This window comes from Streptopelia decaocto (assembly GCF_964273445.1).
Source record: "Streptopelia decaocto genome assembly, chromosome: 2".
Classification (NCBI taxonomy): domain Eukaryota; kingdom Metazoa; phylum Chordata; class Aves; order Columbiformes; family Columbidae; genus Streptopelia; species Streptopelia decaocto.
In genome coordinates this window covers 139,631,954-139,646,926 of record NC_138655.1, presented here as the reverse complement: position 1 = coordinate 139,646,926, position 14,973 = coordinate 139,631,954, and the positions used below count along the sequence as shown (strand labels likewise).

Sequence of the window (14,973 nt, the reverse complement as noted above, 5' to 3'; positions counted from 1 at the left end):
CTTTTAATTTATCTGCTTTCTTTTGGTTCCCTTTGCATTTTCTCCTGTTAATTACAGTATGAGCCCTCACCTCCTTGCATTCCTTAGCCACTGAGTCTTGTACCTTTCAGATTGCTGGTAGGTTGATTTCTGATCAGTTTTACTTTTCTGCAGACCACTCTGAACTTTGTGGAATGCTAAAGGAAACTAAACAGTAGAGAAAAGACTTTGTGAAAGGTGAAATTACTACTAGATCATCTGTTAGTACCTTTCTACAAAGGTTCAGTTTTTTAATATGCATTGTACTTGAAATTGTCATATTCTACGACCATTCTTGAAAAGCTGTTTCACCATCTGATACCTTTGTGTAAGAGGGAGCAGTTTGTTCTCTAGAGACTGTAAGTGTGTGGTCAGCTTCATTATGCTATATATGTATGCATGTGTATTTATAGAATATGTATAGTAATGTGAACTTTTGAGTCAGAATCTTAGAAACACCGTTTTTTAAACATACGGAGCAGGCGAGTGAGTAGGAGATACATTGGCTGATGAAGATGTGAAATAACTGGAACTGCCTGTCCAGAGAGGTTTGACATCTCCATCCTGTTTAAAGCCTGACCAGACAGGACCTGAGCAGCCTGAACTTGTTGGACCTGCTGTGCGGGGTTTGGACTAGACAGCAAAGAGAAGGTCACTAGATGTGTTCAGATGAAGCACTTAATTGGCTCCCAGTATATTTTACTAGGATGAGTCTTCAGTTTATAACTGTATGACTAAAGTCTGGGAGTGACAGAGTTGACCCAGGAATCCAATTTCTCGCAGGCCCAAGATCTCTCAGTAAACTGGATCTCCTTTATTGCAGATGATAGTCCCTCCAGCTTTTGTCATAAACTGTGTCAAGCTGGCATCATTTCAGGACAATGGAGAAGTTTGCCTTGGTTGATGAGGACTGGGTTAAGGACCAGTTAAGCAATCCGGACATCCATAAATCCATAGGTCTAGATGGGATGCACCTGTGGGTGCTGAGGGAGCTGACTGAAGTAATTGCAGGACCACTCTCCATCATCTTTGCTAAGTCGTGGGAAACGGCAGAGGTGCCTGAGGACTGGAGGAAAGCAAATGTCTCTCCAGTCTTCAAAAAGGGCAGAAGGAGGACCCGCGTAACTATAGACTGGTCAGCCTCACCTCCATCCCTGGAAAGGTGATGGAACAACTTATCCTTGGTGCCATCTCAAGGCATGTCAAGGATAAGAGGGTCATTAGGTGCAGGCAGCATGGCTTCACCAAGGGGAAGTCATGCTTGACCAACCTCATCGCCTTTTATGAGGACGTAACGAGGTGAATAGTTATGGCAAAGGAGTGGATGTAGGCTATCTTGATTTCAGTAAAGCGTTTGACACAGTCTCCCACAGCTTCCTTGCTGTTAACTGAGGTAGTGTGGACTGGATGATCGGGTAGTGAGGTGGTCTGTGAACTGGCTGAAGGAGAGAAGCCAGAGAGTTGTGGTCAATGGGGCAGAGTCTAGTTGGAGGCCTGTATCTAGTGGAGTCCCTTAAGTGTCAGTACTGGGACCAGTACTATTCAATATATTCATTAGTGACTTGGATGAGGGAATAGAGTGTACTATCAGCAAGTTTGCTGGTGACATCAAGCTGGGAGGAGTGGCTGACACGCCAGAAGGCTGTGCTGCCATCCAGCGAGGCCTGGACAGGCTGGAGGGTTGGGTGGGGAAAAATTTATTGAGATATAACAAGGGCAAGTGTAGAGTCTTGCATCTGGGTGGGAACAGCGCCAGGTTCCAGTATAAGTTGGAGAACGACCTGTTGGAAAGCAGTGGAGGGTAAAGGGACCTGGGGTTCCTGGTGGACAGCAGGATGACCATGAGCCAGCACTGTGCCCTTGTGGCCAGGAAGGCCAATGGCATCCTGGGGTGTATTAGAAGGGGGGTGGTTAGTAGGTCAAGAGAGGTTCTCCTCCCTCTCTGCTCTACCCTGGTGGGACCACACCTGGAATATTGTATGCAGTTCTGGGCCCCTCAGTTCAAGAAGGACAGGGAACTGCTGGAGAGAGTCCAACATAGAGCAACAAAGATGATTAAGGGAGTGGAGCATCTCCCTTATGAGGAAAGGCTGAGGTATCTGGGGCTCTTTAGCTTGGAGGAGACTGAGGGGTGACCTCATTAATGTTTATAAATATGTAAAGGGCTAGTGTCACGAGGATGGAGCCAGGCTCTTCTCGGTGACAACCAATGATAGGACAAGGGGCAATGGGTACAAACTGGAACACAGGAGGTTCCCCTTAAATATGAGAAGAAACTTCTTTGCAGTGAGGGTGACAGGACACTGGAACAGGCTGCCCAGGGCAGTTGTGGAGTCTCCCACTCTGGAGACATTCAGAACCCGCCTGGACGTCTCCCTGTGTAACCTCATCTAGGTGTTCCTGCTCTGGCAGGGGGATTGGACTAGATGATCTTTTGAGGTCCCTTCCGATCTCTAATATTTCTGTGATTCTGTGATCCAGTTTTAATTCCAGCCTGTCATATTAGTCAAATCTGCAAGATAATAGTGGCTTCTTTGGGGCAGCAAAGAGGCAGGAGATAGGGCAGGGGAGTTGAAAAGGACAGAGAGATCTAGGCAGGTCTCAAAATAAGAGAGATGAACAAATATATTGTGGGACTTATCCTGACAGTAACACAAAACCTCAAGAAAGAGGAAGGCAGGCAGCTTTCTTGGACATTGCTTTTTGGTTTCTGTCCTACTGCTGTTTTATTGCTGTATGGTGAAATCTCTCTACATTACTGTCTGTGAATTAGTAGAACTTTTTTAACAAGTACAGTTTTTCACTAAAATACCAAGAATACTAGTTTTCTTCCTTAAATCAGTGTGTCATTACGTTTACAAGCTTTTGTGTTTTTCATTCTTGCTACTGGTTAAAAGGTGAGCATATACACAGAATCCTCACAGAAATATAGTGGGGTTTAACAGCAGTCCAAAGACATTGTGTTTTAGCCAAGAATAGTAAAGAGGAGGAGAAAACCTGGAGATGACAGTAAGTGATCTTTGGGTTTGTTCTTGTTTTTATTCTTCTGTGTGATACAGAAAAGTTTGAACAGTAGATGGCAGCCAAGAAATGTCCTGGTTTCTTTTTTCTGTTTGACTTCCAAGTGTTTTAAGGGATGGGGGTTTATTACTACAGAAGAACATCAGGAAATAAATCCACGGTAGGCACTTCATTAAATCTAATTTTTATACAGGCATTGCTTTTATTTTCTCCATCGCAGGCAATGGATGTTGTCAGCTATGAATACATAATATTTATACAAACGCAGAACTGGGACAGGAGAAAAGATGCCCCAAGACAGAAAATGGTCACTCAGTATTTTCACCATTTCTGCCTGATATGGTCTTTATTCTCTCAGATCCTTTCCACATCTGTGAAGTATGTGAATTTGCAAGTCAGAGTAATTACTGTTCTTGTTGGCAATTATTTACTCTTTCTAGGGCCTGTTAATGCAAAGTCCTGAGCTCCTTAATTCTTGTACACTGTGGAAGTCTGAGAACACTCCAAAGGAAAAAGCCCTCTTCTGCACACGTACTATGTTCTGCACTCTCTTTGTACCACCCCATATCCTTCATGGATTTGGTAAAAGGATTTTTTGCTTGTTTGTTTTACTGTTCCTTATTTGCTGATTTTAGAAATTACAGCAATAGAAAGCATAATCTAATTGGACGACTAAAGCTTGGCTGAAATACCCCAAAACTGAGTAATTGGACTTTTTGTTGGTAAAGTGTAGAATTGTTAGAGCAGCAAAACATGTCACTTCTAGGATCATACTAGGGTACCAGTATCTAAAGCATGCTCTGTACAAAGTGCTTTGACCTGTGGGCTGGGCTGGAGTTAAACTATCTGCTCATGCCATTAGGGTCATTGGAGCTGTTTGGTCATGGATACCAGGTTCTCTTTTGCTTCTTAAAACCCTGATTTCCTTCATGCCATTCTGTGCACAAAAGTTTTCTGGCTACCGCAAGGCTGCATTGTCCCCTTCCACAGATGCTCAGCCAGCCATGCTCCCCTCCCTGTTGGCCTGAAATTGTTGTTAAGCCCTAGAGAGAACTTCCTTAGTGTACGGGACTGAAAGGCTCTTCTGACTGACTTATTTGGAGCAAGAATGGAGGTTATTGCTTTAATAATACATCTAAGATGGCTTAGTCTTTTTCTTTCCTTAGCAGAAGAATGCAGGAGAGAACGTGAAATGTCTTGCCAAATCTGAACGAATTCTATTATCCCTTAAGATTTGTGAAATCACTGCATTTAAATATGGGGTTAAGTAACTCCTGGGCTTTATGTATCTTTGTGACTTTTAAGACCGATAACTGCAAACAGTAAGTGTGATAAATTGAGAAGTACAGAGAGCACTGGTGGTGAGGATATGAAATCCACTCACGCAAGGCTTTGATGCTGTAAAGTGAGTTGTTTAAGTGTAAAAGAATGGAACTTGAACAGAAAGTATCGGTAATAAATAGTTACTGTATTTCAAAAAAAGCTGGGTACATTAAATGCCTGTAAAGTTGGGAAGAATGTTAAGAGTAGAAACAAAAGGTCATTGGATTTCATGTTTGCATACAGACTTAAATAACTATTTTTCATGCTGTGATTTGGTAGGGCACAGTCCTCTGCTACAGAGAGTCAATCACAGTTTACTAGGAAAACTTGTCTGTAAAAGGTGGCATTAGTCTCTTTTCCATTAGTGTGGCCAAGTGTCTGATTGTTATGGAAAGCAACCAGTGCATAAACAACAACGATCTCTGACATCTTAATATGTGGGAATGTTTCTGAGGCTGAATAAGAAATGTGTTCCTAAGGCTGGCTGTGGCTGGCTGTACACCATCTAAACCGCTAACCTCAGTCATTTTAGCAGCTGAAAATAAAATTGTTGTAATTTGTTTTGCCATTTAAAATTTAGAAAACAACTTGTATTTTATCTGCCTGCTTTGAGATCTTCAATTAGTTTCCATTTTACAAATACTTTAAGTAATCCAGGAGATGATTAAAGCTGAAAGTTGACCTGGTCTTTGAGTTTCCTCTGTGCCTCAGCCTCAGTCTTCTCAGTTTGTGTACACAGACACACATGTCTTGCTTAGTAAATTACTTAAGGATGAACTAAATAATCCATCTGAAAATTCTAGAAGTATTTCAGTAACTTCAGGTTACCTCTATGATGCATTTTGTAACTGTTATGACTCCTATAATCCTGAGTGGGTCTTCCAGTACTCAGGTATTGCCAAAGTAACCCACCATTCAGAATCACTGTGGAAGTAAATAATCTGTCCTTAACTAGGAAGGCAGTTTGAGGAAATTATGACAAAGCATTAGTAGTTGTTTCAATAAAATCTCAAGGTTTCATCCAGCATGGAAGCCTCATTTTACAGGTTACTGGACAGAGACACTGTAAGTGATGAATATGACCCTCTGACACATGACTTGGAGAACATGTTTTCACTATTTATTCTTTTGTTACAATACTTTAAGAAATGTGTAGATTTGCTGCACTAAAACAGATCCAACCACTGGTACTGATCCACCCTACTGATGTTTCCAGGAACAAAAAGAAAATAGGCATCTACTGTCTCATCTGCATGAGTGGAGATGAAGCAGTATTCCAAAAGAAGCTGCTTCCTTAACAGTCATGAAGCAGTATTCCAAAAGAAGCTGCTTCCTTAACAATCTTGTGTCTGAGTCTTCCTGATTTTTTTGTATTATTCTCTCTACTGTCATTAAATCTCCTGTTTTTCTTAGTCTGGAGTCTTCCTCTCTCCTCCAGCCATTTTGTCTGGATTCGGAGTCCTGTCCAAATAACTGAGCAAGATAAGACTTTTGTATCAACATCTACACTGAAGTCCTCATTCTTCCTACATTCTCAGTCAGTGTTTGGGATGGATGTTGTGTAACTTCCATCCTGGGAAGTTAAACAAAGATTTATCAGAAGGTACTGTCAGTGGGCACAGTGGTAGAAGGTAAGATTTGGCCACAACAGAAGGTAAATGAGGTGATGTTGGCCACGAAGAGATGGAGAGGTTGAGGACAAGTAGTAACTTGTTAGGAAGGTAGAGAAAGCATGAGATTGCTTTGTAATGTTCACTGTGTCTTGGTTTCCTTACAATACTGTTTGTAGGTGAAAGAAAGTTAAATATTTAATCTTTAGCTGATGATGTGGAAGCCTGAACCTTGCTGAGTTCAAGAGGTGATCAGATATAATATGAATTAATATACCTGAAAGGTGCCTTCATGAGACAGCAGAAACATCTCCTGAGTACTGTTTTTTAAAAGAGAATCCTTAAAGTCAGAATGGAAAGAGTTAAGAGAAAGAAACTCTCCTCAAGGAGAAAGTAGGAGACAGAAAGAAACCAGAGAGAGAAAACAGCATTCATAGGAAATAGTGCATAACAGAGTCTGCCAGAGATTGACAGATACTTCATGGATTTATTAAAAAATCTCGAGTCTGTGAATAATGAAACCACTGCAGAGCTGGTGTTCTGACTCAGGAATTCTTCTTTGCTTCCCAGGTGATCGATAACTATAGATTTGGTTTAGAAATATGATCTGTCTACCTACATCTTAACAGCTGATTGATAGCCAAGTTTTTACAAAGGATCAAGTCTTCATTTGGAGTAGGGCTGAGCTGAGAGACTAAGCTCATTTGCCACAAGCCCATGGAAATACTGTATATGAGGACATATGGCTTTTCAAACTTTCGTAATAGTTTTTGCTATAGAGTTTCACTGAAGTCTGTCAACAATTTGTTACACACTGAAGCAATATCTTGTTTATTTACATCTACACTGATGCCAGTGAATGTTCCCAGGCGATGTGGGAGTCTCTGCTGTTAAATTGTTGGAGTAGTCTTTACCATGCCTTTAGCTTACAACAACTAGCACTTCCAAATAATTAATTCCTGGGCATGGTTTGGTTGTTAGTGTGGGCTGGGGACCATTCCCAGTAAGTAGTGTGCCTTGCACTTGTATTGGAGGATGGAGGAGGAAGGTTGCTGCAGAAGTATGGACATGGACAGTGATGGTGTCTCAGCCAGACGACAGTGCCAAGTACATTTAACTTACTGTAGTCTTCAGGAATTTGCGTGCTTGAAGTAAGGAAAGAGAGGGATCTATAAAAGAGAACTAATTTCAAATTTCTCCCCCTCTTTTTTAGTTTTGGCAAAATTGTAACAGTCAGTATTTCCTCAAGTCTCTGGTATCCACAACCCAAAGGAAGCAGAGTTGTCAATGTTTTCACCATTCTTTAAAGAATATTGCATGAAACTGAAAAGTTGAACTACTATATATGCAAAGGAGCCAGGGAGGGCACTGCTAAAAGATGGAGGTATTTACTATAAAAGCCCGGTGCTTTAGACAATGCTGATTATTAGAATTACATTTTTTTATCCATGCTCAGTAGAGAATCTAGAAAACAGCATTTATCCTTCCTCTTTACACAGCCTGTGCTCTGCTAAAGCAGGTGCTTTGGGGAGGAAGGAAAGGGGATAGAGATAGAGGGTGGGGAATGGAAGTAATTTTTCTCAAGGCATTTGGCATACAAAAGCAAACTTTACCTCATGATCGTGATAAAACTCCAGCTGTGATTGGACTTCAATAAAAACTCTAATTGCACATTAGGACTGCAAATGGTTCTCAAATTTTCATTGTCAGCATGGATGCTTGTCTTTATATCTTTAGCAAACATAATTTAAATATTTTTAGGATTGAATCTTTTAATAAAAATAGCATGGGTCTTACATATCACAGTACAGTTAGTCACTTTAGATTTTTAATTTAAATGTAAAGAAAACCCATTTAAAGAAATCATGCATTAGACTTTTCAAAATATTAATTATGGTGATGTTTAAATATTTGCATTTAAGCTAATCACATTTGGTTTTAAATAGAGAAGAACATTAATCAAGAAATGCATATTAGCCAGCATGTTTTGATTAACAACATAAAAAATGCCTTGAAGTCAAACTGCATTTTAAATTTTTTGGTTTAGACTAGCAGCTGGTTATCAATAGTGCTAAAAAGGAGCTAAAAAATAAAAATGTAGTCTGCTTCTAATTCCTTACATAGCTTTTCTTGCCTATTCTAGGTCCTTTCAAGGCAACGGTGGCAAAGGTATAATAGTTCATGTGCTTTTCTGACTGATAAAATAGAAAAACCCCTCATCTTGTTTCATGTTACTTAAAATGCAAGTGCTTGTTTTTTCAATTCTCACAGCAGACCAGTAGTTCCTTCAGTGGTCTGCTAATAAGCTCACTAGTGAGTTCTGCTGAAATTCACTGCTGTTTGAACCTGCCCTTGATGCAGGGCTGTCAGATGGAACGTGTTTATCAGGCAGATAATGATGTTTGCAGTGGAGAGCATGTAGGTTTAGATGTGGGCACAGGAGCGAGTACGTGTATAGAACAGTGTTGCTGTATAGCCCTTGTCTAAATGAAATAAGAAATAGAAAGAAATAGAAATATTGTCTATTTCTATAAGAAATAGGAATACTGTCGTTTCTAAGACCGCGTAATCCAGCTGGGTGTAATGGATGAGCTTTTTGGCACAGTTGTGGGTTTTTTTTCCCCCAACCCTTCAAGCTGAGTACTGTTTGTGAGCAGTTGTTTTAAGAACATTTTTTTTTGATGCATCAGGCTTGTCAAATCACTGAGCTCAAGAAATTTTCTCCCTTTCTTCCCTCTGGCTGCTCACTCTGCTTCCATCTTGTAGTTGTTATTCCAACAGCTTCGTAGATGCTCCTGTTTGTGGGACACAGTCACAAAAACTTCCTTGACACAAGAAGCATTAAGTTGTGCTGCAAGGTCTGAAGCAGAGAGCAGATCAAATCCATTTACTGCAGGAAGAATGTTTGTGTAGCGGCACCCCCAGCATCTGAGCGGGTGGTGGGTAGTGCCCAGCAGAACAGCAAGTTTTGGGTCCGAGGGTGGGCTCCCAGAGCTGCGGATGTCATATATTAGCCTACTCCTTTGCTATACTCTTTTAAAATCTTAAGCGTAAATGGTATGCTATGGAAAGATCATGCAATCACTACTTCTTTACAGTAAGGAATATGAGTACTGTGTGTTTACTCTCATTTATGCTGTCCTATGTGGGGATTTCGTTACACAGCAATTAGTTAAGATTTGGCTAACTTGGTCTTCTAAGAACCAAATTATGAACACTTTCAGGTGCTGTGGGATTTAAGCAAAAACAAAAATCTCTTCTTTCTTTTGTTTCACATACGCAAAAATCACCTTTGACTAGTGAAATACAGCACCCTTGTGAAAAGCCAGCTCTTTAACAGTGAGACATGTGAGGATGATGACTGTATATTTGCGATAAAAATGCAGAGGATCAAATTTTGTTACCGCAATTTGTTGCCAAAAGATTTGCAAATATCTAAGTGTTTGCATAGAGGAAATTAAAATAACACTTTTTACTTTAAATTTCAGATGAGTTTACTGTGTTGGTCTTCCAGTGTTTTTATTCAAAATAAGCACATTTAATAAGAATAACCTGAAAAGATTTGAACTCTAGCATATATGCTCACAATTTGAACTGTAAGAGTTCAAAATACATCTGAGAGCACGTCTTGATGTGTAAATGTATTTTCAGGAGTCTTTAATCTCAGAGAGTGAGCAGCTGCCTCAGCAAGACAGTCTGACTCACGTTCCTGACAGCGGCTTCCATGTGCTGGAGGGTGGGTGGCTGGCAATGTGAGTGTCTGCATGAAATTCTTGCCTGTTTGCCTTTCTGTTCTGAGGGAGGGGTAGTAAGCTTTCGCTACACAGGGTTGCTTCCACAAGCTTGGACCGAGATTTAGTTTGCCAGTGCTGCTGCCATGCATAATATATGTCAGACAAATATTATTTTTTAGGGGAGCATTCATGGTAATTCCACAGTACTTCTAGGATCACACACACAAGACCTACTGGCTGATATTACTATTTTTTATGGTGGAGTCAATGGGAGCATCTCAAAAACAAAACCAAAGCTGTGTGCTTGAAAGTATCATAAAAGGCAGTTTCATGCAGTTGGTTGGAAACACATATGTGTAGCTTTAGATTTAGTTGTATTAAATCCATCTAGTGCAGAGGCATTAATACAGCTGTGTGAGAGTCATTCACTCTGAAAAGTAACTTAGAGGCAAACTTGGGGATGTAATTGTGAGACCGGATTCCCATTCTGCCATTAATTGGCCACAAGCAGGAGATCCTCAGATAAAAGTTGGGAGCTTAAGCTACCTCTTTTTTGGCCTGTGTGGTGAATGCAAGATTGGTGTTCATAGGTATGTAATATTGTGGTTTCACAGTTCTGGATTTAAAAAAATGGATCATGATGGACAAGCTCAAGGACAAGATTGTTGTAGCTTCTCTGTTGTGGCAGCTCTGAAATAAAAATCAGTTGGTTTTGTTGTTCTGGTTTTTATTCTCTAAAGAGGGATTAATTCAAGAAAGTACTAAGAGCTGTACACAAGGCTGGGCTTAATAACCACAGCAGTCCCATCTAGTTATACTGTCCATGAAAGTTAACTAGACTGGTTGACCACAAAATTGTTTAGAAAACTGTGAGCCGTATTTTATCAATATGCCATTTCTTTCCTTATAAATAATTTAAGAAGCCTCAAATCTGCTTGGAGAAGGGGGGAAGAGTTGATACCAATGGTTAGGAGAAGCACTATCTGCAGTCACACAGCATATAAATGGAGTTTGAAATTAAGGATACAGGACTAACATTTGCCTCTCTATACACAGGGTTTCACCCTATCCATGTTTTTCCCCTAGTTTTCCTTCGCTTTGCCTGATAAATATGGAGTATAAGATACTTATCTAAAAAGAGGTTTAGAGATGAGCAGCAGATTGAGTAAAGAAGGAAGATCCCTTTGCTAAGTTTGTTCATTTTGTTTAGGTATGTCCCTTATGGCAGTATTTCCATAACTGGTTCCAATGTATCACTTTTTCAGTAAAAACTCATCTAGCATAGTAAATGAACCTCTGACAGCCCAGTCAAGAAAATATGTTGTATATGATCCTTCTCAACTGTTTTAAGTGGATGTAGCTATGTTGAAGTCAGTGTTGTTGTGCCAGCTTGAATCAGCTCGATATCTTACCAAAACATATTGCAGAATGACAGATAAAATAAAAACCTCTCTGTCCCCAGGTCTAGGTTAGCTTTTCAGCAATACTTCGAGTCAGTTCAGTTCTCTTTCCACACAGCACTTTTCTGCACCAAAATAGATTAACATGCAAATCTGCACTTCATTAGCTAAGTTCTGTGTGTAGCTCAGACTTGTTGTCACACAGCTCTGTCTAGCTGCATCTTATTTTTCAGTCCTTTGTCATAAATGAATGCACAGTGCTATGGTTGGACTATGTACTTATACAGTATAGAAAAATCTTTATTTTCTTCCATTTTTTATGAGTATCTGCTTGCGTATATGTTTTTAATTCACATTTGTAAGCTGAAATTCAAGGGTGAGCTCAGGTTCCACTAAGGCCAATGCAGCTTGGTTGTTAACCTTACTGGAGCTCAGGCGCTTCCTCTGGAGAGCAGAAGCTGAATTAGTAAACCACAGGTACAATTTGAATTGTAGCGATCCTCTCCTTCTGAAGTTTGGGTCACACTCTCAAAGCCAGTAGGATGCTTGAACTACTTACGGCAGAACATGTACTTCAGTATTGAGTTTTTATTTGTGCAGCTGGATATTGAAACATAACCATAGGCACTGACTGCAGTGCCACATTACTAGTACTGAACCACGGTTGCATCTAATAATGATCCTGACTATTTTGCCTGTTTCATTTAAAGACCTGCCTTGGGGCATCAGCACAGCTGTAGTAGATGCATTGCATGCAATGTATAATAGAGATTTTTAAAAATTGGCACTTCCTACAGTTTTAATCTGGATGCCTCTGGTGTGATGAGTTATTTTGTTGTAGTACGTGAACACAGAAAATTGTAAGGAAATCTCTTCACTTGCGGCTCTCAGTAAGAACATACCAAGGAGCTTCTTTTTTTCCCCTCTCTTTAACCCTTGGGTTCTGCACTCATTGTGGTATTAAGAGTTAACAGAAAATAGAGAAAATAACTACCTCAATGGTTTAAATTGCTTTTCCTTTGCATAGTATCCAAGCTGCTAAGTGCCTGGGATAACTGACTTTACCAGTAATTGGAAAATACTGTAAAGCTTCTACTTTACAAAATTTAGGATAATGTCAGTAGTGTGGCATTCAATCTAAATGCTTCTCAAGCTCACTTTAAATAGTATGGTAGCATTTTCAACAATAAGACGTATCTGAAATGAGCTGAAATGTGTTGAGAACTGTGCACAAAATTGGCAATAAAATACTTTATTTGGGGAGATATATTTATAGAGCAATATATTTTCTGTCAGTAAAATGTACCATGTGACCTATAATTTATTTCTTACAATATCCTAGTCCTGACAACAAATTAAGTTTTATAACACTGTATAGCATAGTTCATAAAAATTCAACCTAATAATTTTAGTTTGTTAAGAACTGTGTAATGGTGGCATGTCTGAGAGTTGCTGAGAGTCGTCTCTTAGCTAAACATCTTAATAGTGAAAATAACACAGGGAAGTCAAGTAGGTGCTATTTTAATGATCATCTACAACAGTCAAATATTTTCCAAATGCAGAAACCTTTTGTTGATAATACAGGAAAAAAAATCAAACAAAAACACCAACAAAACACCACAAAAACAAAACAAAAAACTTTACAAACTTTTGTTTCATATATTTATCTACATCTAAAAGCTTTTAATGGTATGATTATGTAGCTAGCATTTAGGGGTTTTGCTAAGGAAGTTTTTTGAGTAAATTTAGACACAATATTACAAAAGTTATATTTACAATTTATATTGGTGCTAAAACTAGTTATACTCATGAAACTTCCAGTTTCCACTACACTTGTCATACAGACCTAAGAGGGAGTGATTTCACGATTTCATTGCTTTAATTGCATCAGTGTGGTTAAAGCAACAAAATTTGCAAATGTGAAGTGGCCCTCAGATGCAGTTTGCAGGTCTACCACTTACCAAAATTTCTGATAGCGATATCATTGAGAGTTGAAGTTTCTGCCTAAATCATTTTAGATAAAGGAAATAAAAATTAAAATAAAAGAAAAAAAAAAGTGTGAGAAACAAGATCGTCCACATTGATGCTAGGATTTTTTATATGCCATAGTTTTTGCATAATCGTTACATCTGTAGAACTGACTACGTATGACATATATGAAAACTTTACAACTGACATAAATGAAGTGTACGAATACAGGAATTTGAACATAACCACTCCTAACATGATGCATGCATATGTGTGTATGCATATATATTTATATGTGTGTATATAAACATACTGTTTTAACTGTACAGTGTGGCTATTAAATGTCCTGCTTATAGGTGGAGAGAAAGTAAAATTGATTTTTGAGATTTTATGGAGTACTTTGTAAGTTTAGGACTTCTTCACAGCAACTAGCACCATCACATTAGGGTGGCTGACCAGAGCGAGTACCAGTCTATGTGGTAGAATTTCAGTGTGATGAGGCTTAATGGAAAAAGTTATTATATTCTCCAGCTGGATTGCATTTTATTCCTCTGAGGAGGCACTTAGCTCCTCTTCAAAAGACTAAAAGAGGTCTGACTCTTCACTTCTGCAGCAGCTTTCGTAGAATCTTCCTCTGACATCTAGGGTCCTACTGCAGAGGCAGCATCTTCTTGGATATGAGAAGGAAAGTACTTATCTATGAGCTTAAGAACTTAAAGTTTGAGTAAATGAGATGTCATTGTAATTGTTACTTCTGCTCGTTATTTATATGTGTTCTTTAGAAAGAAAACTCTTCTGTGGCCATCATGTTTTTTGTGTCTCTGCGTTTCACGCAGCCTCACTCTTACTCTTAGGCCCCCTGAGAAGCACATAAACATGGCAGTGAGATCACAGAGAATTGTATTTGTGACGGAGAAAAAAAGATATTATATTTCAAGCTTCTTTTTTTTCCCCCAGCAGTCACATACGACTTTAAAAATACAGTAATTGTAAAAATTTCTATTTCTGTTAAATTTCTAAATTTCTATTTCTGTTAAATGAGCTTTATGTCATGATAGCTTTTTGAGGTTTGTATGTTTGTTTGTTTTAACAAGCTGGGGGCTTGGGGTGGTTATTTTGGGGTTTGTTTTGCTTTGGGTTTTGGTTTCGTTTGTTTGTTTGTTTGGGCTTGTTCGTTGGTTGGTTGGTTGTGCTTTTTCAGTGTTTTTTTGTTGTTGTTCTTTTTTTCTCTCCCTGTTTGTATGGCAATTGCTCCTATGCAGTTTTTCTTTTCCTGTCCTGGGACTTGAGCTGCAGTAGTTACACAGAAATGATGAAATGATGAAAATTGACTGTAGATAAATATATATTTTTTTAAATCTTGGTTTTAGCATAAATAATTGAATGTGCCTCTTCTTTTTCTTACAGAACGGTTTACACAGTACAGCCCTAAAAGTCTTAGACAAGCATGGAATAAGTAAGTCCCTTTTTTTTAAAAAAAAAAAAAAATTACTCTTTTGACTCTTCAAGGATATGACTCATGTCAAGCTGAAGTTATCACAGTTAACTTCAAATGGCTTTGTCCTTTTTAATTGCAGTATTAATGTGTAATTACTGAAATATTATTCTTTCCTGTTTCTGCCAGTTTTGAATGTTTTTGAATTGCCAGTTACCTGTAAATAGAGAGAAACTATGTAGTGTAGTGTTTTCTTCTTGGGGATGTCAGCTGGCAAGTATCAAGCTCATTGAGAGATGCTGTGTTACTGCTTTGGGCCATCAGTTTAGAACCTTGTTTTCTCTCTTCCACTATAACAATTAAGATACATTTAAATAATACATTTTTAATCAACTTTGAGTGCTGTTTCCACATAACCAACCCCTGTTGCCAGGTCCATCTGGTCATTGCTGTGAGCTGATGCT

At 39.0% G+C, this 14,973-nt stretch overlaps 1 protein-coding gene across 2 annotated transcripts in view; it reads left to right on the top strand.

Annotated features, from left to right (window-relative positions):
• CDK14 (cyclin dependent kinase 14) overlaps window positions 1–14,973 on the top strand; it is a 320,901-nt gene that overhangs the window by 214,344 nt on the left and 91,584 nt on the right. For both annotated transcript variants that reach the window (XM_082044834.1, XM_082044833.1), the window contains exon 12: window positions 14,482–14,530. In XM_082044834.1, the coding sequence (XP_081900960.1) occupies window positions 14,482–14,530 (49 nt within the window). The remainder of the gene's footprint in view (window positions 1–14,481; window positions 14,531–14,973) is intronic.